We start from the raw sequence: 23400 nt of genomic DNA on the forward strand, positions 1-23400 counted from the left end.
GCAACGTCAGACCCTACACACGCCCCCCCTGCCCCGCCGCCGCCACGCTTCTGCTACCACCACTGGGCACTGTCCACTCACACTCTGCAAAGTGTGGGAGTGATACACACCTCACCACTCCTGGGTTACATCTGTTACATAAGATGACACTTAGTACAAGAAGACCTTCTTCTCAACTTGAATGAAAAATGGTGAATCTCACACAAACCAAGAAGGGGAGTAGGGAAGGCAAGCAATGACCTTAAGCAAAAATGATCAATGTCAAAGTGTGAGACCTGATCGACACTAAGCAACACCTCTCTTTCTCACGCTGATTGAAAAGGAGCCATTCAACTGCGGAAACCTAGGTGGGAACAGATTAAGTGAGCGGCCCCCTCATGCCCAACGAGCTCAGAAGCAAGGGCTGAGACAGAATAGAACCCAGGGCTCCTTCCAGTAGAGTGCGGTAGAAAACCAGGCCTCATTTCTTCTCCACAAAGAAAAACAGGTTTTAGTTTCACCAGTGTTTCTAGGCCAGAGCCAGATAATTTTTCACTTTTGGTTTTACATTCTTCTGATCATCTTAACCTACATTGTTTTTCTTATACAAACGTTATACTCAGCTTTGGTTTTCTGAATTCAAGTGCTTATGACACTGACATGGGGGGAAAAAAAAAAAAACTATAGACTCTTGCTGTTTCATAACCTAAAGCTGGTTTTGGTTTTAGGCGCCTATTCTCCCTTCTGATCGAAAGGACTGGGAGTCGATTAAATGAAGGAGAGAAAGAAACATGGAGCCTACTGCAAAGCAGAAGGTGACGGGAGAAACAGCAAGGGCGATGAAATCTTCCTGTGATAACAGTTTCTTTTAATCTATTCCTCTTTAGACTTTAAAAGACCTTAATAGAGGGGCCTTTTTGTTCAGGAAGAACAATAAAAAGACATGGAGACACATCCAGGATATAGGAATAAATTATTTAAGAACCTGAAGCAGCAGTGACCAGACACCATAAAGGCAGTGGGGTAGGATAAAATGGCAAAAACACATCACACTACTACGGCTCAAATCTAATTATGCTGCATATAAAATGACAGATACACAAGTCGCTAAGACAGCTCTGCTCCCAACTATCAAAGTCTAGGGAACAGTGTATGCACCCAGAAAGATGAGGGAAAAAAGGACTGTTTTCATTTTCCTGCGCTTCCTCCCCGCACCATGCATATTAAGCTCTAAGTCTGTACACACAGATTATTCTCTTTACATTATTTTACAGGTTGATCCAATTAACACCAGGTCTCCTTTTCAGAGCAGCGAGCTGTGCTGGCGCTCCTTACCCGTGATCGTATTGTAGTGGTAAGAGGCGTGTGTAAAAGCCTGTAGAAGGTAAGCCTTGTTCTTGAATCTGTAGTTGATTTTCTTTTCGAAATTTTCAAAACCCGAGATCAGGTGACGCAGTGTCCTGTCTGCATCGGGGTGATCAAACATACACCTCGGGGGGATCTTCAAACACCCATACTCCAAGTCTTTCAACACAGAGGCTCGGGAGCCAGCTCCAGAGGCGGCTGCACGGCTCCCTGAAAGGTTCTTTTGTTGGCTGGTGAAATTCTCCCTGGTCAGGCACATGGCCTTTTCCCGATCAGTCCTTTTAATTACCGGGAGCACCTTCAGCCCCAGAGAACAGAGGAAAAGCTGAGCGGCCCTCTCGCCACAGCTGGTTAAATAGCAGCCCAGCAGGGCCTCCACGCAGTCGGCTATGCTTTTGTCGGCAATGCACTGCTCCGTGTGCAGGTCGTAAGAGATGGACTGCTTCCCCGTGTCGACACCGCAGTTTTCTTCTGATGGATTCCAGAACCCCACCACAAAATCATCCTCTTCAACAGCTTTGCTTGGATCCAGGTAGCACATCGCATCCCACGAGCTGTAGTCGAAATCCTCAAAATCGGATGAGAATGGCAGACTACCTAGGGAGGACTTTTTGGGCATTTTCCACTCGTATGCAGAATCGGTGGCTGAAAAAGGAGAAAGCGAGATTTTCTTGACGAAAGCCCCTGACCCCATCAGCATGTTATCTATGAACTTGATGTGTTCCTGATCGTACTCCAGGAAGTCGTCCTCGTCGTCGGCATCCTCCTTGGGAGCCCTCCACATCAGGTCCTCCTCCTCCTCTTCCTCCTCCTCAAAGTCATCGTCCAGTTTGCCATTAGCCAACATGCAGTCTTTTGTCTGGAAGAGGGGGAATGGGGAAGGAGGGGAGACATAGCTGCTGTTTTTAAAAGGGTTTGAGACTCAATAAAAGCAAGGGTTATGGATAATTTCAAATGACAACCACAAATACTAAAAGGCAACTTTCAAATCATGGCCATTTGTTTTCAATTAACATAAAATAAGTTATTTAATCATATAAACAAAGTAAAATATGTTCTTTGAATGTTCATTTTCTAAGTTATAAAATGACCTTTATCTAGTATGAAGCTTTATGTTAAGGATTTTATACATGGATATAAAGTTTAAAATTAAGGCTCACAAGGCAAAACTTCAGCCAAGAATTATAACTCTGGCAAGATACACAATGAAAGCTCTCATGTGCCGATCACAGAGCTCTTCGATTTTGCTGACAAAGTTTTAAAAAAAATTTTTAAAGATTTTCAAATGAACAAAATTAAATTCCAGGTGTAGAAAGAGCAGAACTTCTGTAATTCAGTAAGAGTATAATATATAAATAGATAAAATTATTTTCTTTATAACATTAAAAATGTACAGTGGGGCTCCAGGATGAAGTTTTTGTCCCTATTGCCACTTCAAATCAAAGCATATTCACTACAATGTAAAACTAAACTGCCTTGCTTGGAAACTAAAAGTGATCACTATGAACTAAGCTATGAATTTGAGAAATTATGCTTTTCCCTTCAGGGTAACAGATTATAGCATAACTGACAAAAATAGAAGACAATTTAGACTAACATGAAACACAACAATCCAATTTCTGTCAGAAGGTCTTTGCTAATTCCAGTTTCTCTGGCAAAAGCTTATTTGTGAGTGACAATCTTAATAATGGGCCAGGATTCAGTAACCATGGAACTTTTCTGCAATGCTAGAAAGACACCAAATTTCTGTTATACAATGAAAAAAAAAAAAAGAAAATAAACAAGACTTTACTTGGGGAGAAAGGCAGGAGGGTGTGCTTCAATTTTGATAGTGACAACTTTGCAGAGTATTATGACAAAAAGGTTTTCAAGCTTTCTGTGGAGCATTTTTTTCAAGAGAGATACAAACAGTGCATTTGTCTGAAAAGAAATAAGTGCAATGAACCAAGCCATGTTATCTACAACTATCTTTCTTTACATTTTTTGATTAAAAAGTTTATGATTTCTTTTCAAGAATAATGAAGAACACCAAAAAAAAAAAAGCTATAATGGTGGACACCTCTAGGGACTATTACCTAATAAAAACCATATACTTTCCCAGAGTAACATGAGATGTTTTTGACTATCTGGTCAGTAAGGGGGGAGGAGAGGAAGGCCGAATTTTGATTAAAAAAGAGACAATAATATTTTCATTAAAAAAAATCCATATATATCTTGAGTAAGATGCTACCATAACCAAAAATTGGCAAAGTGCAAAAAATGCCGGGGCTTTATCAACAAATAAGCTGTGTGATCTTGTGCAAAGTTCTTTAATGCCTCCGGGTTTCGTTTTTTTAATCTGCAAAACAGTGGGATTCTACCTCATTCAATGGTTTGCAGGAGCACTTCAGCCTCTTTAAGAATAAACAAAAACAAAAAAACACTAGCAAGAAACTCTTCGCTCTCACAGTTCAAGTTCACTTTCCACCTAAGCTATTCCCACCTCTGGCATATGTACGCAAAGCTTTCGTGTAAACCTACTTGCTGAGCAGCGAAGCAGGCAGAATAGGAGTGGATCAAGCATAAGCTTCCTAATATCATATAATAGTCTATTTCAAGAAGCAGAAATTATTAAATAAAAACACAAACAGTATTTTAATGCAATCTAAGAATCAAAGTACCAGGCCATTTGAAAAGCTAAGGAAAATAAGAATTTTATGTTGTATCTTAAAAAAAAAATTTTTTTTTTCATTAAAAGGACATGCTAATATCACCTTTATGCTTAAAAAAGTTTTTAAAGCACCAGTGATACTATGAAACTATTTATAAAGCAGGATAACTGTTTCTGGAATTTTTGTCACAGACATGCAAGATTTTTCTCTGAAGTTCTCAAAATCATACACACTTTCCTCTAAGTTTCTCTTTCTAAATTAATAACATATATAATTTTTCTAACCCAACTTGCATTAAAATACTCAATGCTCTGCCAGGTAAGTCCAATTTCTGTAATAAGTCAAATACTGCACAAGTATAAAAATATACTCAGTGAATAGGTGAAAAATCAAAACAGAGTCACTGAGCATGCTACCTGGAAATACTTAAAAACATCATCTAGGACATACACGTCAGAAAGAAGATGAGAAAAAAAAAACATATAGAAAACATAACTTGTGAAAGAAACAGTATTCTCATTGCTGATCTGAAGTAGAGATGAAGTAACAATTAACCAGTTTATCATTAATGCAAAATAAATGTCTGAAAAATGAAACTGCTGGCAAGATGGCCTCCCAGCCAGGCGCACTGGACGGCCGGCTCCCAGAGCTCCGGGCTCCCAGGCCCGGCGAGCTGCCCTCTGGTGGCCGTCCAGGCGAGACAAAATGAAACAGCAGCAGCTCACACTCGCAAACTTCTTTTCAGTTGTTGGCAAGATTTAAATTATTTCCAGGAAACTACAACCTTTACGTATTTTTATTTTTTTTAAGGTCACAAGAGGAGAAACAGTCCTGAGGAAGCCCTGAGCTGCAAAAGCAAGATTTTACTGAAATCGTTTCACAGACAGATTGGAGATTACAGGCTACTGAAAAGTCATTTCACTAAACAGAGCTAAGGATCTATGATAAATCGTAATGTGTAATATTCAAGTGAAATGTCACAGAGTTAAGCCCTTTTTTTTTTTTTGAATCACAACACCAGACACTCTTCTGCCTTTGGCAAGGGAGGATAACAGAAACTGTTCTCTATCACAGTTACAACACTGTTCTAAATTCAATGAAAAGAAATTAATTTACTATATTGAATTTCTACTCTATTATAAACACACTGGAGAAAAGAAACAAAAAATTAACAGAACAAGATTCTGCCCCCTCACCAAAAAATAAACCCACCCAGTTACCAGAAACTTACCATTTCATCTTTTTCCCATTTCTCTGTGTTACTTTTGTCTTGATTTACTACATAACCAGGAGGAAGCCAATTCACAGGGGGGTCAAATATGGACACCACCATGCGGCTGGGCAGCCCCTTCTTTTTTCCAAGCCGATACAGATTACAGTTGCTGACCTGCAGCAGAAGACATTTATGCAACACTTGTCCATAAACGATTGTTGTGGAAGCTCATGTGAGACATTAACATAATTTTTAGCTAAAGATTCTTCATATTCCGTAAACAGTCATCAGTTATACAGACTGCATAGTTTTTCTACCTATCCATGACAGGAAATATTAAATTCTCATGTAATCTGATGATATAAAATTCAAATTGCTGATTGGAGCTATCAAAATAGAAAATAATAAAAATTCACCAAGTCCAAAATGTCCCAATATTCTCAATGGAATAAAAGGCAGAAGTACCATAAACTCTAGATATAAAATAAAAACCACCACTGAACTGAACTAAAATAATTTTTTAAGTTCTTTGAACCTAAACTATAAATATGATTTCAACCTCAATGCTTTCCCAAATATCATTCTGTTGTTTTTGATGGCATTTCAAGATATTTTGTTTAACTATTTTAAAACCGAGCAGATGTAATAAAGAGAAATTCCATGTTTACTGACATCAGTAAACCAGCTTTACTGTCTTCCCTCTGGTCTGTTTTTTCTAAGGCCTTCATCTCCTCCGTAATTTACTCAAATCGCTGTGTCTCTACCTAGTTTTTACTTGAACACCAAGGTCTAGAACTGTCCATCTCATTTTCCAAAAGCTGGGTTCCCTTTTATGTAAATACTTCATGAGTCCCTTTCCCCCGCGTAACTCGACACCCCTGGACAATCACCCATGCTGGAGAGGCACTGGTTGGGACGCGAGACAGAGAAGTGGTCCCTGAAGCCTGCGGGATTCGGGGGGGAGCCCCCCACGAGGCTCACTCTGGGCCGAAGGGCTTTCGCACGCCACCCGCATGGCCTAAGTAGACTCTGGTTTCCCTCTCCACACCGTGGGACCACAGCATCGCAGATGCCAACGAGAGGATGAAGCATGACGGGCACTCGGCTGGAAATTACAAAGTCAGTGGAAATGGTCCGCAGGATGGAGGAAGGAAGAGCTTAGCGAGGGCCCACGGGAGGCACAAGGCGGCGCGGGCCGCGTTCACACGGAGACATGAGGCGAGCAGCAGCAGGTGGGTGCAGGCCCCGGAAAGACAGCCGGGGAGGCCGCCTGGCCGCGGCAGGGCTGGGGCGGGCACTCTGAAAGGGCCTTCAGCATCCCACTGCACGAGTGACAATAATCTCCGCAGCACATAAGGAGTCAGAGCTTTCTGAGCAGCAAGATGGAAGAACTTTCAAAATGGAAAATAGTTTCTTTCCTACCTAAGAGGATGCGGTTACTTTCTACTCACTCTCGACCTCTGCAACCACCCCGGGGAAATCTCACTTGTTCTCAATTAGCACTCTTACAAAGGCGATTCCCCCAGACTGCATCTAAGTCCATATTCTTAATTACCTGAACATTCCACTGCCGAGTCCATGAAGTCCAAATGCCCTAAACTTCACTTTGACTCCAACACTCCTGCCTTCCCCAGCGCTGGCCCCTCAGAGCCCGGCTGCTCTGGGGGTCACTCCTGCAGCAAGCACCCTCTTCACTTAAGGAGGCTGCAGGGAAGAGTGGAAGGCTGTGGGCTCAGCCTCAGCCATGCTCCTGACCATCCCAGACCAGCCAGCTGAACCGCACGAGCCGACATAACTCTGCAGGCCAGCGTCTTCTCATCTGCGAGATGCGGCCGTGTCATGGCCTACCTCTCAGGGGCTCGCTGAGAAGACTGGATGGAGGACCTCTGCGGGCTACTCAGTGCAGCGCCAAGGGCCATGGAGAACATCGCGGGGGCGGGCGGTGAATGGTCAAGAGCAAGGTCTCTAAAGCTGGACTGCCTAGGCCAGGCCACGTGTTTCCACACCTTTGACTGCTGCCTCGGTTTACTCACCGAGCGCTGACACGCTGCGCCATCTGCTCCCCGCTTACACACTATAAACGCACGTCCTTCCAGTAACGCCTTCCCTGATCACAAGTGACAGTCCTCCCTTCCAAGTGCTCGGCAGCTTTGTGTGTGTGTGTGCCAAGCAGGTACCTGGCACCTTGTAGGCCCTCTCTCATCATCATTTAAATACTTATCCTTGTTACTTTTCTTCTCCGAATCTTAATTCCACACTACATTTAGTGTCACTCCTGCGCAGGGCTTCCTGGTGGCTCAGCTGGTAAAGAATCTGCCTGCAATGCAGGAGACCCAGGTTCGATCCCTGGGTAGGGAAGATCCCCTGAAGAAGGGAATGGCGACCCGCTCCAGTATTCTTGCCTGGAGAATCCCATGGACAGAGGAGCCTGGCAGGCTACAGCCCCTGGGCTCACACAGAGTCGGACACGCCTGAGCACCTAAAACTCTGCTTTTCCCGGGCGCCTGCATCAGAAGCCCCCGCTGCCCTGTCGGGCGTGGTGGCCCCTGCGGCGGGACTCTGCTCGTCCTCTGGACCACGGACACTGGAAGCCAACCTCTAACTGCACAAGGGTTAAAGGACGGCTCCTTACCTTTTTGCTTCTCATGTAGGAAAGGCGGCCCTCGTGCGCATCGGGGTAAGTGCAGAAGAGATACGTGGTGATGGCGTGCTTCAGGAAGGAGTCGCCAAGCATCTCGAGCCGCTCCAGGTTAAATCCATCGCTAGCGTTCGAAAGGGTCAAAGCCTGAAGAATGAGCCCAGGGTTGGGGCCAAGCGTCCTGGAGGAGTAGCCAGGAGAAGGGCTCTGCTCAGAAGCCGTCCTGTCCGGGGGCGCCTCCCCAGTCTCTGCAGTACCAGGCACGGCGGCCGTCACGGGACTTCCATCTGAGGTAGATGTGTTAGCATTTCCATCAAGGTATTTATTACTCAGTAGAGTACATTCATCGCTGGGCTTGGGCTGGTTCTCGTAATTGTATAAATTCTGAATGGGATATGAGGTAGTTGGTTGTACAGGTATTTCCTGCTTGTAGTAATTCAGATGGTTTCCTTGGCAAAAGTCTCTGTTAGCTAAATCGTAACTGCCATTGGCAAGACTTTTATTGTAAGAAAGACCATTAATTGCTGTCAGATCTGTTGAAACTTCAATTTGGAGCTTACCAGGTGACTCGCTGAACAACGTTCTGCAGTTCACAGACATTTGGTCATGATTTTCTAGAGAGGAGGTTCTATTAGCACCTTGATGTGCAGCATTTTCAGGGACGACAATTGTGCTATGCTTACAGTAATTCTCATTTTCAGCTGAAGAGGAGTTAGCAATTGAGATGAAAGATTTGCTGTCGATAGATTTTTTCCACCCGAAGTCTAAGTTAGGGTATCTGCAAAGACATTTTTTATAACTTTTCATCAGACCCTTCAAAGAGGCTAGGCTTAGAGTAAGCACAATCTGAGTAAAAGTTAAATAAAGATCAGTATAAATATATTCCTACCTTAGAAGAGAAATAAGGTTCCAAGGCAGATATCATCACTACTGGGAATTCTTCACAACATAAACCACGCAGTGGGACACGGCTCTCTGCGCTGGTTTATCCCCAACCCCGCAGCACTGTGTGGGGCTGAGTTCATGAAGCCTGGGGTCAGCCTAGCAGACCCAGGGCCACAGACTGCACGTGCTGGGGCTCTAGGCCAGCAGGGTGGCTGGGGAATTTCGAGTAATTTACTCAATGTCTCTGTACCTTAGCTACCATCCCTGGAAGAGGAACCAATAATTCCTACCTCACAGGACTGTCCTAAAGATGAAATCATCTAACTAAAGCTATAGTGCTTAAACCAGTGTTTGACGCTGCAGTAAGTGACTGTTACTATTACAAAGTTCCTCAATTCCTGAACCAGCTTGCTCCTGCCAACTGGATAACCAAAATAAGTCTGAGTCATTAAACCAGTAATTTCCTTAGAGTGCAGACTTGACTAGTGAGAAGAAAACAACTGAAGACAACACTCTGAGGCAACTGCTGACTTTAACACGTATTTGATTTACAAGAGGAGGAGCCTTAAAATGTCAGCCCTGGGGCAGACAGCTCTTTCCATTCCTACCTGAACTGCCGCCACTGAAAAGGGAACGACTGGTTTTGACCTTAGGCTCTCCTCTCCCTCTGAGCAGCAGCAAACAATGACTCAGCATACAGATGTTCACTCAGGAGTCAAATGATGCATCTACTGCCGGTGTTAAATGCATATCCACATTTTCTTTCCAATCTTTTAAAAAATTATTCTACATAAAATTAAAATGTGAACTGAAGTCAGTGCTTTTTGCAAACGGGATTTCATGAGCCGTGTGCTTTCTGACGCACGGCACAGGCATACCTAAAATCCACAGGAAGTGATCTGACTCCCACACCAGCATCGCTGGCTGTCTGGGCTCTGAGCTCCTCTGCAGTCAGAAGGCAGTGAAGGCGGTAAAGTATGCTGGGGAGACAAACGGCTTTTCTCCACAGTGATGCTGGAATTGGATGTATAGCACAGAGTTCTGGAACTAGTATCTGTGAGTGAGCAAAACATGTGGCTAAATGTAAACTGTGGAGAGGTAAATATAAAGCAAGCACACAAGAGAATAAAAATGAAACTTAAAAATCAATTTCACTGATGAATAAAGACAAAAATCAGAAACACTAGCCAAATCTTATTTTTTTAAATGTTTTAAAAAATAACTCTTTAAAGAAAATGGGATTTATCCTAGGATTTCATGATATAATTGCTACCAGTGGACCAAGCATAAAAGCCAAACCTCTCATCATGCTTATCAAAAAGACATTCATTGTGTTGAGGTTTGACAGAAACAGCAAAATTCTATAAAGCAACTATCGTTCAATAAAAAAATTAATTAATTTTTAAAAAGGTATTCAAATGAAGTCGTATGCCACATTAATTAAAGCAAAACAAAACTGAAGGGTTGGGCAACTTCTAAAAAACTCACAAGTCACTCAATTCACTTGGTAAACATAAAACTCAAGCATCTTTCAAAATACTGTTATGCTAGTGACAATGAACTCGCTACCTGTTTATTCTGCAGGCTTTCCCACTTGGCTTTCCTCTTCTCAGCACTGCTTAGAGGAAGAGCTTTCCCCTTCTGATTCAAATGGCGAGGTGTCAAAAGATTAAGTCTAGAAAAATTTCAAAATAATCTTACCAAACAGACAAAAACAAGTTCACTCTGAGAGCGGCGCTACGACTTCAGGGCAGCTCACTGGGAGAGCTCATTCACACTGCAGACCCCTGCGCCAGACTCTGGGCAACGGCGTGTGCCAGTGACCTCCTGAGTTCAGGGCCTACACCCCGTGGGCCGCGGGGACCACAGACCTCCACATCTGCCCACTGACCTCAGGAAACAGCAGCACGGGTACAATCCAAGTGCCATCTCTGGAGTGCCTTACCGTGAAGACGTGTGGTCCACGTCCAGCAGCGGCTGGTTGAGATTGGTCAGGTCAAGGTTATACTTTGTTTTATAATACTCCGCAAAAGTTTCATACTCAGGGGAAGGAAATTTACTCAGGGGGGTAAGATCAGTATACACGTCAGCAACATAAAATCGATGAGGCTGATCAAAATTGCGGTATCTAAAAAACAAAAACAGTTTCCGTGACTTTCTGGTTTAAATCAACTATTCTCAAAACACAAACTGTTTTTAATACGAAAATGCAAGTTATGATTTTAAAGTAAGAGTTCAAAAGGTTAAAAATATATAATAGCAATGACACTTAAATTCTAACTAATACATTTCAAGTGAATTTAAGTCAAGAGGAACTATATTTATATCAAGTGAAAACTTGACTCTCCATTCTCTCCTATTTTACACATCATCCTTATTCTAAATATCTATACTTTGATAACACATGAAAGCCAAATGGCTCCTTTTGTTGCTCAGTCGCTAAGTCATGTCTGACTCTTTTCGACCCCATGAGCTGCAGCACACTAGGCTCCCCTGTTCATCACTACCTCCCAGAATTTGCTCAGAATCATGTCCGTTGAGTGAGTGATGCTATCTAACCATCTCATCCTCTGCCATTCCCTTCTGTTGTCTTCAGTCTTTCCCAGCATCAGGCATTTTTCCAAAGAGTCTGCTCTTCACATTAAGTGGTCAAAATATTGGAGATTAAATGGCTCCTTTAAATATCTCTAATTTCACCAATATAAACAGTATAGAAAACTTTCAATATCCAAGCAACCAAGTAAATAGTTTATATATTACCAACGCTAAACATGAAAGATTCTTGCCCCACAAAACATATGCTACTGTACCATTTCTGATATTGATAGGCTGGTATTAACTAACATTTAAAACATGGTATTGAGATGCAAAGTGAAAAAAGAAAAAACAAAAACAGAACAAAATCCAAAGACAACTGCAGCCAGTATTTTAATTCTTTTAAAAGTGTGATATTTAATCTTAATGCTCAAAAACTTTGTCCTCTAAATTTTTACCCAAAAGGTGGCATTAGTCGTAAAGAACCTGCCTGCAAATGCAGGAGACGTAAGAGACTCGGGTTTGATCCCTGGGTCTGGAAGAGTCCCCATGGAAGGGCACGGCAACCCACTCCAGTACTCTTGCCTGAAGAATCCCAGACAGAGGAGCGTGGTGGGCTATGGTCCACAGGGTCACAGAGGGTCGGACACAACTAAAGTGACTTAGCACACATACAACAAAGCATTGTAATTAACTATTTTCACTGCACTTAACACTATGCCTTTCAACAATTTTAATAAATTGTTATTTATAATCAAATTCTTTAAGACTTTGGGGATTAAAAGGATGGAGGTTTTACAAAGAAAGCCTATCAACATCATTTAGATGATCGGACCTTCACAAAGTAAAATCCCTTCACCAACGGCATTTCCGGCTTTGCTTTTATGTAAGTAAACTGGGGAGCACAGGCCTGTCACTAAGAGATACCTAAATTTTCCACTGGCCACATCAATGCCAGAGTCACAGCCCACCACATGGCCCATGTGAACAGAGGGAATCACCTCCATCAGGTTCGATTCCTGGGTTGGGAAGATCCCCTGGAGAAGGAAATGGCAACCCACTCCAGTGTTCTTGCCTGGGGAACCCCACGGACGGAGGAGCCTAGTAGGCTATAGTCCATGGGGTTGCAAAGAGTTGGACACAACTGATCGACTTCACTTTCTTTCTTTCCACTTAACACCTTACCTTGGAATGATAACTGCATCTTGGTAATCTTCTAATTTGAAAACAAAGGGAGTTTCTTTTGAATACTTTGTGCTGGGAATGCCTATGCGAGCTTCAGATTTCTCGATATCTTCCATGAATTTAAAGTCAATGTCCAAAGTGCTGGAGTCATTAACTTAGGGAAGAAAAAGATCTTTTAGCTTGTTAAAATATAATAATACAGGTAAGACCCTCCCTCAAGCTCTACCTTCATTCCATGTGCCTAATTCAGAGTTATCAAAGAGATTTCTGTACTATATTCAGTTAAGCTCATTGTTAAGCAACACGTTCATTTTTTAGCTACTATACAGACAATGCTTTAGAGTCTGGATCCTTCTTACCAACATTAAGAGGTAGAACACAGTAGGCTGAGTCCGCATCTGTGGGTTTAAATTCTAGTGCAGGTTTTTCAAGCCGAAGAATATGTGAGAATATATACTGGTGAAGTCTTGTGATCAACTCAAGCATTTGCAGAGATAACGTGAAACCAGACTTCTTCAACTCAATAGATATTGTAACCTCTCCAGAGCGTGTGTACACAGGAAAGTGCGGGATCTTCAGAGAAAGAAAAATAAAGCCCAAGGTTAGCCAAGATTTCAGTCCATTATAAATAGTTAACTTCAGAAGAGGAATGATGCTTTCTATCAGAGAAACAGAAGAGACACTTCCAATTTTAAAATAGTGACCATCTTGAGGTAACAAAAGACAGTTACTTTTAAAGTCCCTTTTTCTGTTTTTTAAGAAAAAAAAAAACAAAACAACGACAGTCCAACATAAAAGGTCACCACGAAACGTCCACCTGAGGTATGGGCTTGGCTGTCAGTATTCCAAAGCATCTTGTGGTGTCCTCAGGGGGGTAGAGCTTCCGCCTTCTGAAGTTGAGCTCATCAGGTAAAGGTGTTGTCAGGACCATTCCAATCACATACAGGTAACAGGGCTGACCGGGCTTGGGATAGCTCTCCCTCAAACATTCTGGAATCTGGGAGTGGAAAGAAAAATGTAAGCAATAAGTCCAAGTGTATTCACCTTTTTTCCAGATGTTGGCAAGAAAACAAATTTTTTCCCTGGCTTTACTAAGAGCTGATGAGAGAAAACGAAGACCCAAGGCAGGAGACCTCCTCATTTACTTAACCTCCCTGGAGAGGCGGCACTGTTGGGTGTGCAAGAACATATAAAACCATCAAACACCGCAGGGTCTTTTAATACAATACTATTCATTTGATGTGGGCTTCCCTAGTGGCTCAGTAGTAAAGAATCCGCCTACCAATGCAGGAGACATAGGTTCAATCCCTGGGTCAGAAAGATTCCCTGAAGAAGGAAATGGCTACCCACTCCAGTATTCTTGCCTGGGAAATCCCATGGACAGAGGAGCTTGGTGGGTTAAAGTCCATGGGTTGCAAAAGAGTTGGAACACAACTTAGCAACTTAACAGCAACATTTCATTTGATCTATTTCTTTTGACTAGAGAACAAACTCTTTTCTTCCCTAGGTTTCTTAGTCTTTACTCACTGTTGAATATCAGAAAATAAAAGTAGCCAAGTTTTTAAAAATCCTACATAATCCTGAAACTCACAGATAACCTTTAGTAACACTGTCACATACCATATCATCTTCCAGACTTTTCTGGAATAAATGTATACATTCCAGAATAAATGCACATAAATATATACAGATACATATTTTTCATTACAAATGGAACCACAAAACAAAGACTGTATCACCGATTTTTACCTCTGGTTACTACAATGAGAATATCTTTCAGGGTCCATACAAGTTAGTACTATTTTTAATGGCTGTCTGATTAAAGGAGTAAACTATGACTTAAACTAAGCTAAGTTTCTAAACTTCCAGTATTCATTTAACCCCATCCAATAGTCTTACAGTTTCCAAGGCTCAATAATATAAATAATTACATCTACAGTTACAAGGTGCAGAAACGCTGGCTAAGAGATATAGTTACTAGAGTATCACACAGGACAGAATGCACCTGTTAGTTACACAGGATGCAAAGCAGTACTCTGCTTCTCAAAACACTTATTAGTGGTGGCATCTGTCACATGAGACTAGCCCAAGAGCCTCCAGGGTAATGTTAGAGTAGGAAAACTGGATTTGAGAAAATAAGCAGTTCAGAAAATCAGATAACTTAATTCCTGATTTTTGCAAAAGTGACATGATTTTGAATCTTGAAAATGCTTAGCTAGGGGCAAACTTTTTAAAAAAAAGTAAAAACTCAATAAAACTGCAAAAAATAAATAAAAAGAATCATATTTAAGCTAACATCAAAGTACATAGCAAATTTCTGCTTTTGTTTGGGGGTTTAAAAATAAGGTAAAAATATTGACTAATTATTTTTTAAATAAGTACTCCAGCCCCATATGGTTACAGCCACAGATCCAGCTAGACACGACATGTTGGAAAAGCTGACTATGACTCATCAGGCCACACCCTGACTCCTGACAAGTCACCAGGCTGACGCCTGTCGCGCGCCCCTCACCCTGAACGGGCACGCGCCTGTTTTATCACACACACCCCCGAGGTCTCAGTCCCCAGTGTAAGATAGAGAGAGGACCTGGCCACTAAAGTGAATGAAACAAAGAACGTCTGTTTAAATGACATTCATTCATTCTGGATAGAATGTGATAAATAAACACAAGAATCTTTTGAGAAGAAAAACAAACAGCGATGTCTGCAGTGAGAAAGAGCACGTGTTGCACATGTGAGCGTGAAGGGGCTGCTGTCAGAGGAGCAGTGAACGAGGCAGGGAACACGCTGAGACCCACGGGCTGGGCTGAATCACACGTGTTTGGGAAGCCACGCAAAGCAGTCGGGGCCTGGTACAGCAAGCAACAGAAAGTCAGAAAGGCTAGATTCGTATTTGGTTCTAACCAATACTAACTGCTTTTGGGTAGCACTGTCTTCGTTTCGTGGAACCTGGTCTTCCTGGAACACTGGTCTCTTCTTCATCGTGTAAATCCAGCTCTTCCTCGTATTTAACAGTCTCCTTCCCAACTGGCATCAAATGGTCATCCAGTTCACCTAAGAAATGTAAAGAGAAGGAACGTGATTTTATAATAAAACGCTCAATCCTGATTTTGCCTAATTAATCAGTGGGTCATCCAGAGCAGCTCTGCCTTAGGAAACGACTGGACAAATCACGAAAACCAAAGCGTCTGTGCTTTTAGCAACAGAAAAGTAATCAGATGTGATGACTGAAGGCAAAGTCTATTGTGACATTCATATATCCAGTATGATGAGGACTATAAATTCTGTTTTAAGACTCAAAAATAAAAACATGCAAATAGGAAAACAGTATCAGATCATCCCTTTACGAATGCCACTGGAAGACAAGTCTTTCATTTGTACACAAATATAGACTAATTTGAGAAACCGATACATTAAAACACAAAACATAAATGTTCACGATTCAACAGTCAGAAGACGTTACTACATTTATATATTTAAAAGGAGTTAGAAATGAGAGCAAATAAATCACAGTTGCTCAGCTGTGAAAAACAGAACTCCTCCATCTTACAGGGTCTTCAAGTTACATCACACTTACATCTATCCTCCCCGAAGCACACCAACATCAACGCGTTCACAGCCCACAAAACCCTGGAGACCCATAAAGCCCTTGAGGTGCTTTTGTTTTACAATGTTTTTAACTTTATTTTTATCTACATGTGCTTTTCACACACTCTTACCAATTTTGTGCAGTTTTTCACAGCAAATGAGAGCCACGACTCTTTCAGCCAACCGAATGCAGCTCATTGGGGGACCCTGGAAGTAACCAAAAAAACATATCCACAGTATATGCATGGAGCTGGAGTATTGTTGGCGCATAAAACACAGATGAAACCTCTGCCCTGGTATCCTTAGAGCTGAAATTTACCAAAGTTCTTCATTGTGAGAAACATCAGCCAGTTTAAAAAAATCCTATTGCCTATATTTGAAAAGCCATCTTTAAAAATCCTGCCCAGTAAAACCTACACCAGTTATCATTAAGAGCTTACAATCTTGATGAATTTAAATTTCAGTAAGAATTTAGTGTATCAGCATTAAGACCAAGGACAGCAATTGTATACAGGTATATTTTCCAATCAACAACAAAATAACTAGAACAGCCCACCTATATTTAACGAATTCTGTGTCACTTAAGGATCTAAAGCCACAACTCAATGATGCTGACAGAAATGTTTAGAGTCGTAAGATTTTAAAGGAATCTTCAGAGGTCCTCTAGCCTAATTCACACAGTCTACAAATTACATATATATAGTCTATTGAGGACTCGAACATGTAGTTGACTACAAAAGAGATTTCTAAATGTACTTTTTAAAGCAGATTTAAAGCCAAATTTACCTATAACTCGCACATCCTTAGAGAAGCTGAAAACAAATCTGTTAACGACATTAACTTTAAGGCACAATCATTTCTTTTTCTAAACTTACAACAATGGAGGCTCGAAGAGGTGAGTTAATTGGCAGATAAAGAGTTGAATAAAATGTACCATCAGGCAACTCTCGGGTTCTACATTTAGGAGCCAGATGAGTAAACGGATCACTTGGTAATCTAGCACAGTATCTGTGGGGGGAAAAAAAGAAATGGTGATGCTGAGTCTACAACTGAGAAAAAATCTGATATTCACATTTGATTTCTTATGTTCCTCTTCCCCTCTACTGGATAGGTATTTATATGTGTGGTTTCAGCATCACTGCTTTAAACTTTCAATAAGATGGACTAGTATGTTTATATATATATATATAAAACAAACTCTGAGATGACGTTCTGTATCTGTACTGTCCAACAGGGAAGCCACTGAGCTCCTGAACTGTGCCAAGGGCAGCTAAGGAACTAAACTTTTTAATTTTTATTAAAATTGATACTTGAGTGTCAACAGCTGTATATGTCTAGTGCTATGACTGGACAGTGCAGAAAGTACTGTTCAGAATCCATGAAGGGAGCAAACGGCCAGTGTTTGTTCCTTAATGATCGCCAACAATTACGGGGGCCTGTGCAAGGCAGGCATCGGGGTGGACCCGGTGTTCACCCAAGGAGGGCAGGAAGACAGCTGGGCCGCCCCACACCAGCACAAGGAACGCGGGCAGGAAGCCGGCTCTGAGGGAGCTTAGCCCGAGCAGGGAGGGTGCTGGGACAGGAAGCCAGCCTGGCAGGGAACGAGATGCAAACAATGAGGCCACGGACGGGCCGCAACGCCGCGAGGCCAGGACCCGTGCACCGAGGGCGCCTCAACACGGTGGCAGCCCCCCGGGGGAGGGAGACGCTACGTACGGGGAGCCTGAACAGGAATTAATCTGACGACAGTGGGAATCAGATTTCTCACTATTAAAAAAGCCAGCCAGGGACAAAAAGAGGACAGCAAGAACAAACCCTCCGGTGTCTAGTAAAACTGGAGCTACCCACAGACAGGTAGGCAGGTACAGACAACGCAAGTGAAAAGGCATGAGTGTGTTTCCCAGCTCCACTTGCTGAACAGCCTGGTAGCAATAATACTCCGGAGGCAATGAACACACCTTGGTTTCTAAACACAACTCATTCTCCACTAAAAGGAGCCAGGACCTTTTGGAGAAATCGCCAATATCTAGCCTGGGGCAGGGAAACTGTGAGTCTAGAACATCTTGTGTGCCATAAAATACAGAAATGTCCAAAGAATAATGGTGACATGTTAAAAAGACACTGAAGTTACACCGAAGGGGTCCTCACCAGCCAAATTTTACACAATTTTCACCTCAAAATAAGAAACGAGAGTAAAAGACTAAAAATGAGCAAAACAGGAGTCCATTAGTTCACACTGGATAAAAAAAAATAAAAGGAACAAATAAACAGAGAAAAGAGAAAGCTCTTTCTCATACTAAAATGAGAACTAATAAATGCTGAAAGAATTAGGGAGTCAGAAAATCCCCATTTGGAAAACATCACAGAAATAATCAATCCAGGCAAGAAATATCAACGGGTGAAAACTGAGGAGAGGGATAAATTTTATATAATCGCAAAATATCTCCCCATGAAATATTCAAGAATTATAAAAAGGAAAAAGGAAATTTTACAGCAGAGAAAGCTGGCAGACCTTACGCAAGTGACGAAAGTCACCACCATCATCAGAGGACAAATCTAACTGGGACTAAGTGACCCAGTTAGAATGTAAGGAATCCAGCACCACTTCAGCGACGTGCTGGCCAAAAACATATAACCGGGGTCCAGTCATGAGAACATACCAAATAAACCCAAACTGAGAGGGAGACGACGCAATGACTGGCCTGCCATCTTCTAAACGTTCAAGGTCATTCAAGCCCAAGAAAGGTGCCAGGGTGAAGCAAACCAGACAGATGAGGAAAACGAGTACAACCCGCGGCCCTGGGCTGGACCCTTCCCCTCCAGAGAACGTTCTTGGGAAACCTGAATGGGTCTTCTCTGGGTGTTCTTTGCAGTATTCTTGCAATATTTTAAAGTTTAAAACTGTTCCAAATAAAAAGTTAAAAAGAAACGCTTACATTTTCTGCTCCTATTTTGCCTCTGCATGAAATCTATCCTGATACATAATCTAGCTATGCATCTGCTTTCCTTAGTTCTTAAAAATGTTATCACCAAATCAAGACAAAGTATTGATAAAACAGCATGTACTTAAAAAAAAAAAAGTTTCAAGTCTTCCATTCCTGCTAAAGGAAAATTCAATGGCTGCCAACACTTGACACAAAACAAGTTTCAAGATTTAGAAAAGAACAGTGAGCATTGCAAAATTAACTTCAAAGCAATTAAAATATGTATGCATTCATTAGGTCAGCCTTGCCAATTAGAAGGGAAACATTTATTTCTGCACAATACTAGTTTTGCATTCTGACAAAAAAAACAATGAACAGAAAAAAGCAACTTCTTTTTCTTTCTGTCACTGAGGCATCACAGGCCATAAATGGAGATTGGTTATTGCTTGCAGATGGTGAACAACACATTACTTACAGATTTAGAAGAAATCTCATGATTCTCACAGGTTTGCTACCACGTGGCCTGTGGCCGTACCTGTTGACGTGCCCAATGGCCGTGTTGATTGTGACGCGGGGACCGTCCTCAGGCCTCAGCACATACGGTGGGAAAATATCGTCGTCATCCACCACGGGCTCCGTGTCGGCCTCCCCGGTATCAACCGACTTGGAACATTTGTTTCGCAAGATCTGAACAGTTTCAGAACAGAATTTATGAAACAAATGCCCTTCCTGCCACTAGCTGTCTGCCTCTGAACCTACGGAAAAGCTCCCTTGACATGAAACATTTCTCTCTCCTAAACACATACCTCAATACTCCATAGCTACATGCTGCAGACAGTTTTCCCCACTGCATCCTTCCCAGCTCCAGCCACATGGAGATGTTCCCATACGGGGAACAAGACACTGAACTACACCTACCTACCAGCACGCACGTGATCGCCAGTCTTACATGAGTATCTGGGCTGTGTCATCACTCTCAAACCACTCCACCACTCAGTCAACCAGGACGACACCATCCACATGAACAGTACACTTCCTAATCTTCCCCAATAACCTATATGACCATTTTCACTGCCATTTTATTGTGAAATACTGCTGGCTCTGTGCAATTACCCTCAACTGTCTAATAATGTACCCACTGCACACCTCTGTTGAGACTACTCTCTTAAGATACAACTGTTTTTATTATTTCTGTATGCATAGGAGTAACTTGCAGATAACATGTGAATCTTACCTTTTCAATAGCTTTGTATGTTTTAAGGTCTTCTTCAAAACTCTTTATTTTATCTGTATCTGCTAACATTACATAATTAGAGATGGGTGCCCTCGCTCTTCCCTTAGACTGAACATAGGATCGATACTCCGTGGGCAGATCAAAACGAACCACCAAGTTGCATTTCGGTATGTCAACACCCTCTTCCACAATACTTGTTGCAATAAGCAGGTTGGTTTCATGTGCTCGAAATTTCCTAAGTACCTGGAAAAATTCCACCAAGAAAACGAATTCTAAAAAACTTTCCAAAGAAAAGAGCATAGTAAAATTAAGGGACAACTGTAATCTGTGACAATACTCTGAGCACTCTTAATCCAGGCCAGGCTAAAAACAATGACAGTATCACACAAAACTCGAGATGCCATGAACATTTGGGCAAAGAAACTCTGATTTAAAGACATTTTCAGCTGAACGTAACTTGAAAAAAATCAAAGTGCCTTTCTACTTTAGAGAAGCACCCATGGACAAGTCATAGTCTTCCAGCTAAAGACACTGGCTTCTTTAATAACCATCAGAGTGACCAAACGAACTCACTTCTGAAATCCTGTTGCTATTCTGAGCCTCCCTATGGGACCTACGTCTGTGAGCCTATGCCAACATCCCTCCAAAGATGTCAAAACTCCGTCACTAAAATCCCTAAATCACTTGGAATTAAAAACTACAAGCAAAGCATCATTTATTTTCTGACATCTTGGGACATACTTAATTTAAGGGATCAGAAATGATTTTTTTAAGTGAAAAATTTTTTCATGCTAGATTTCAGATAACATCATTTCCCAATTCAGCGTAAGTTAAATAAGAAATTAAGTTGGGTTTTAGACTGATCTGTCAAGACTCTGGCTACTGAATTCCCCAAACTTGGGAGTATTATCAAAGAAAAATGACTTCAACATGAATTATTCTGCTACTTTTAACTTAAACAACAAATTTTACATAAAAAGTTTTTATTTGCAAGCCAGGAACACTATGTTAGGTTTTATCATCTTTACAGTGCTATTTCCTATATCAAATCTTGAATAAAAAGCATGAAAAAAAATTAAACCAAAAATCTTTAAAATATATTGCTGTTTTTAAAATAGTAAACCAAGGTAGGACTTTCAATAGCAAACAAAACACGTTCTAGGAAAAAAATTTCAGTTTGTTGCTTCAGAATCGTAACAAGTCAACAAGGGTTATATTTACACGAGCTGTCTTCTTCTATGAAACGTAGGTGTGTGTCCTCCGCTCCATAAAGGAAAATAAAATGGCTGATGGCAATTAAGACACAAAATTGATTTACCAGACAGGTATTCTAATTCTACACATGAGAATCATTGTTCGGCTACCTCAAGGGAAACGGTGAGTCTCTGTTTATGAGGACTCTATATCACCAAAAATGTGCAGAGGAACTATAAAGAGACGGGGTTCCTATGGGCAGAGTTTATATATGTTCTGAAAACTGTTACTGTAAAATTATTTTCACTTAGCTTACCTCTTCCTGTTTTCTGAATTCCGCTTCCATCTGTTTGTTCCGAGGCTGATTCTTTCCGATGCCATGTCCAGTTATAAAATTGCTGCTGATGTAAGCCAGCTCTGGATCTTGTTTGCCAGCTTCCTTTATCAATCTAAGAAAATTATACACATTTGGAAGTTAAGCATTGCTGAGGGGAAAAAATTTAAACTTTTGTTTGTAAGGTCTCTCTGAAAATGGAAATACAGGTATTTTTTTTTTTTGCCAACATACCTAACAAAATAGCCTTGGTATTTTTTTTTCCCCAAATAGCTTAAAAAGAAATCACTGTCACTCTTCTCTGTGTGGATCTGTACACCGAAAGCTTAGGACACCAAAGACAGGGTTGATTTACACGACACGGGTGAACGAAATGGTCACAGTCCCTCAGACTTTCTAATTTGGCAGTAATGAGCTTCACAGAAATGTGGCCTGGGAAGTGACAGCGCCAGGCAGAGAGAAACATGGACTCTTCATCTGTTCTGGCTTTAGGCCAAGACTTATAATGAAAAAGCCACACACACTCTCTCTCTGAAACACTCTTCCCTAAGCGCACACACAACTTGCCGCAGTGGTCATGCCCCTGTCTCTATGACCAGCTTACGGAGAGTTAAGTACCAAACACCCCAAGGGAAATTTCATTCTCCTCTCTCTCCATGTAGTAAGTCCTAGCTGCGCGTGCAAAGGAAGAAGCGTGTTATTTCTGTTCGGTTTACCCCAGTGCCCTGTCCCCCTGGAAGGAGGGCTCCAGGGCAAGGAAGGCCTCCAACCACTGATAAGCATCTCCATTCCCAGCACTTTGTGGCCCTGCGGCCGGCCACTGACCACAGTTCTGCATGAAAGGCCACTGAGCTTCGGCCCTGCAAGGCTAAGAGAGCTCGCCTCCCTGCAAGGCTAAGATAACTCCCCTCCCATCCCAGCAGGAAAGAGAAAAGGCTCTTGAGCTCATCCCCCTTCCTGCCTGCTCCCCTCTATCAACCCTGAAAGCTTGTCCCCGAAAGCGGGCCCTTGGCTCCAAAATGAAAAAGAGCGACAGGACAGGCTCACGTTACATGGGTGCAGAAGGTTAACAGTTAGTGTTGCCATTACAGCTATTTTGGAAATATCCACATTGGAAAACTCAGCACATAGGATAAATGGTTCCACACCTGACCTAAGTGATCCCATATGGTTCCTCTGAAGTCATACAACATAGCACAAATTCCTAATAGAAAATTGCATTTTTAAGTCAAACCATTCTTTTTTTTTTTTTAATAAGTACATGAAACAGACTAATATCAAAGTCCTGGGAGAAACCTTGAGTGGCCATCTAAAATATCTTCCTGCCTCCAAATCAGTGAAACACTGGCATGCCTAGGTTAGTTTGAGAGTCTGCTCTACAGTTCAAATGCTTAAAATGTTCAAAATCAGAAAGTTCTTTAATATGTTCCAAGATTTGTTATTATGAACTTATGATGTCAGTAACAGAAAGCAGTGTTACACGCAAATTGCATGTCCCAACATCTAAAATATGAAATCAATTACTGTAGAAATAATATGTACTTCCAAATTTTAGTTTATGTAAACAAGCATCAATTTGAACAAAACAGAGGTTTAAAAATGCATTTCCAGTTACTCATAATTAGGCAGAGACTGTATTTTAATTTGCCTAAAATAATAAATCTGGTAGACTTCC

At 41.7% G+C, this 23400-nt stretch overlaps 1 protein-coding gene across 9 annotated transcripts in view; it reads right to left on the minus strand.

The window, feature by feature from the left end:
* Positions 1-23400, minus strand: part of DICER1 (dicer 1, ribonuclease III) — a 74861-nt gene that overhangs the window by 8960 nt on the left and 42501 nt on the right. For all 9 annotated transcript variants that reach the window (XR_006344347.1, XM_043921322.1, XM_043921321.1 and 6 more), the window contains 15 exons: positions 21708-21840; positions 20198-20440; positions 19499-19650; positions 16915-17047; positions 16171-16246; positions 15366-15505; positions 13269-13448; positions 12811-13024; positions 12452-12605; positions 10677-10859; positions 10301-10406; positions 9610-9785; positions 7841-8624; positions 5227-5382; positions 1315-2203 (listed from right to left, as the gene is read on the minus strand). Coding sequence is in view for 8 of the 9 variants with exons in the window: in XM_043921322.1 (XP_043777257.1) it covers positions 1315-2203; positions 5227-5382; positions 7841-8624; positions 9610-9785; positions 10301-10406; positions 10677-10859; positions 12452-12605; positions 12811-13024; positions 13269-13448; positions 15366-15505; positions 16171-16246; positions 16915-17047; positions 19499-19650; positions 20198-20440; positions 21708-21840 (3719 nt within the window). In the remaining variant the exon portion in view is untranslated. The remainder of the gene's footprint in view (positions 1-1314; positions 2204-5226; positions 5383-7840; positions 8625-9609; positions 9786-10300; positions 10407-10676; positions 10860-12451; positions 12606-12810; positions 13025-13268; positions 13449-15365; positions 15506-16170; positions 16247-16914; positions 17048-19498; positions 19651-20197; positions 20441-21707; positions 21841-23400) is intronic.

Source organism: Cervus elaphus, chromosome 13, assembly GCF_910594005.1.
Source record: "Cervus elaphus chromosome 13, mCerEla1.1, whole genome shotgun sequence".
In the NCBI taxonomy this organism is placed as follows: domain Eukaryota; kingdom Metazoa; phylum Chordata; class Mammalia; order Artiodactyla; family Cervidae; genus Cervus; species Cervus elaphus.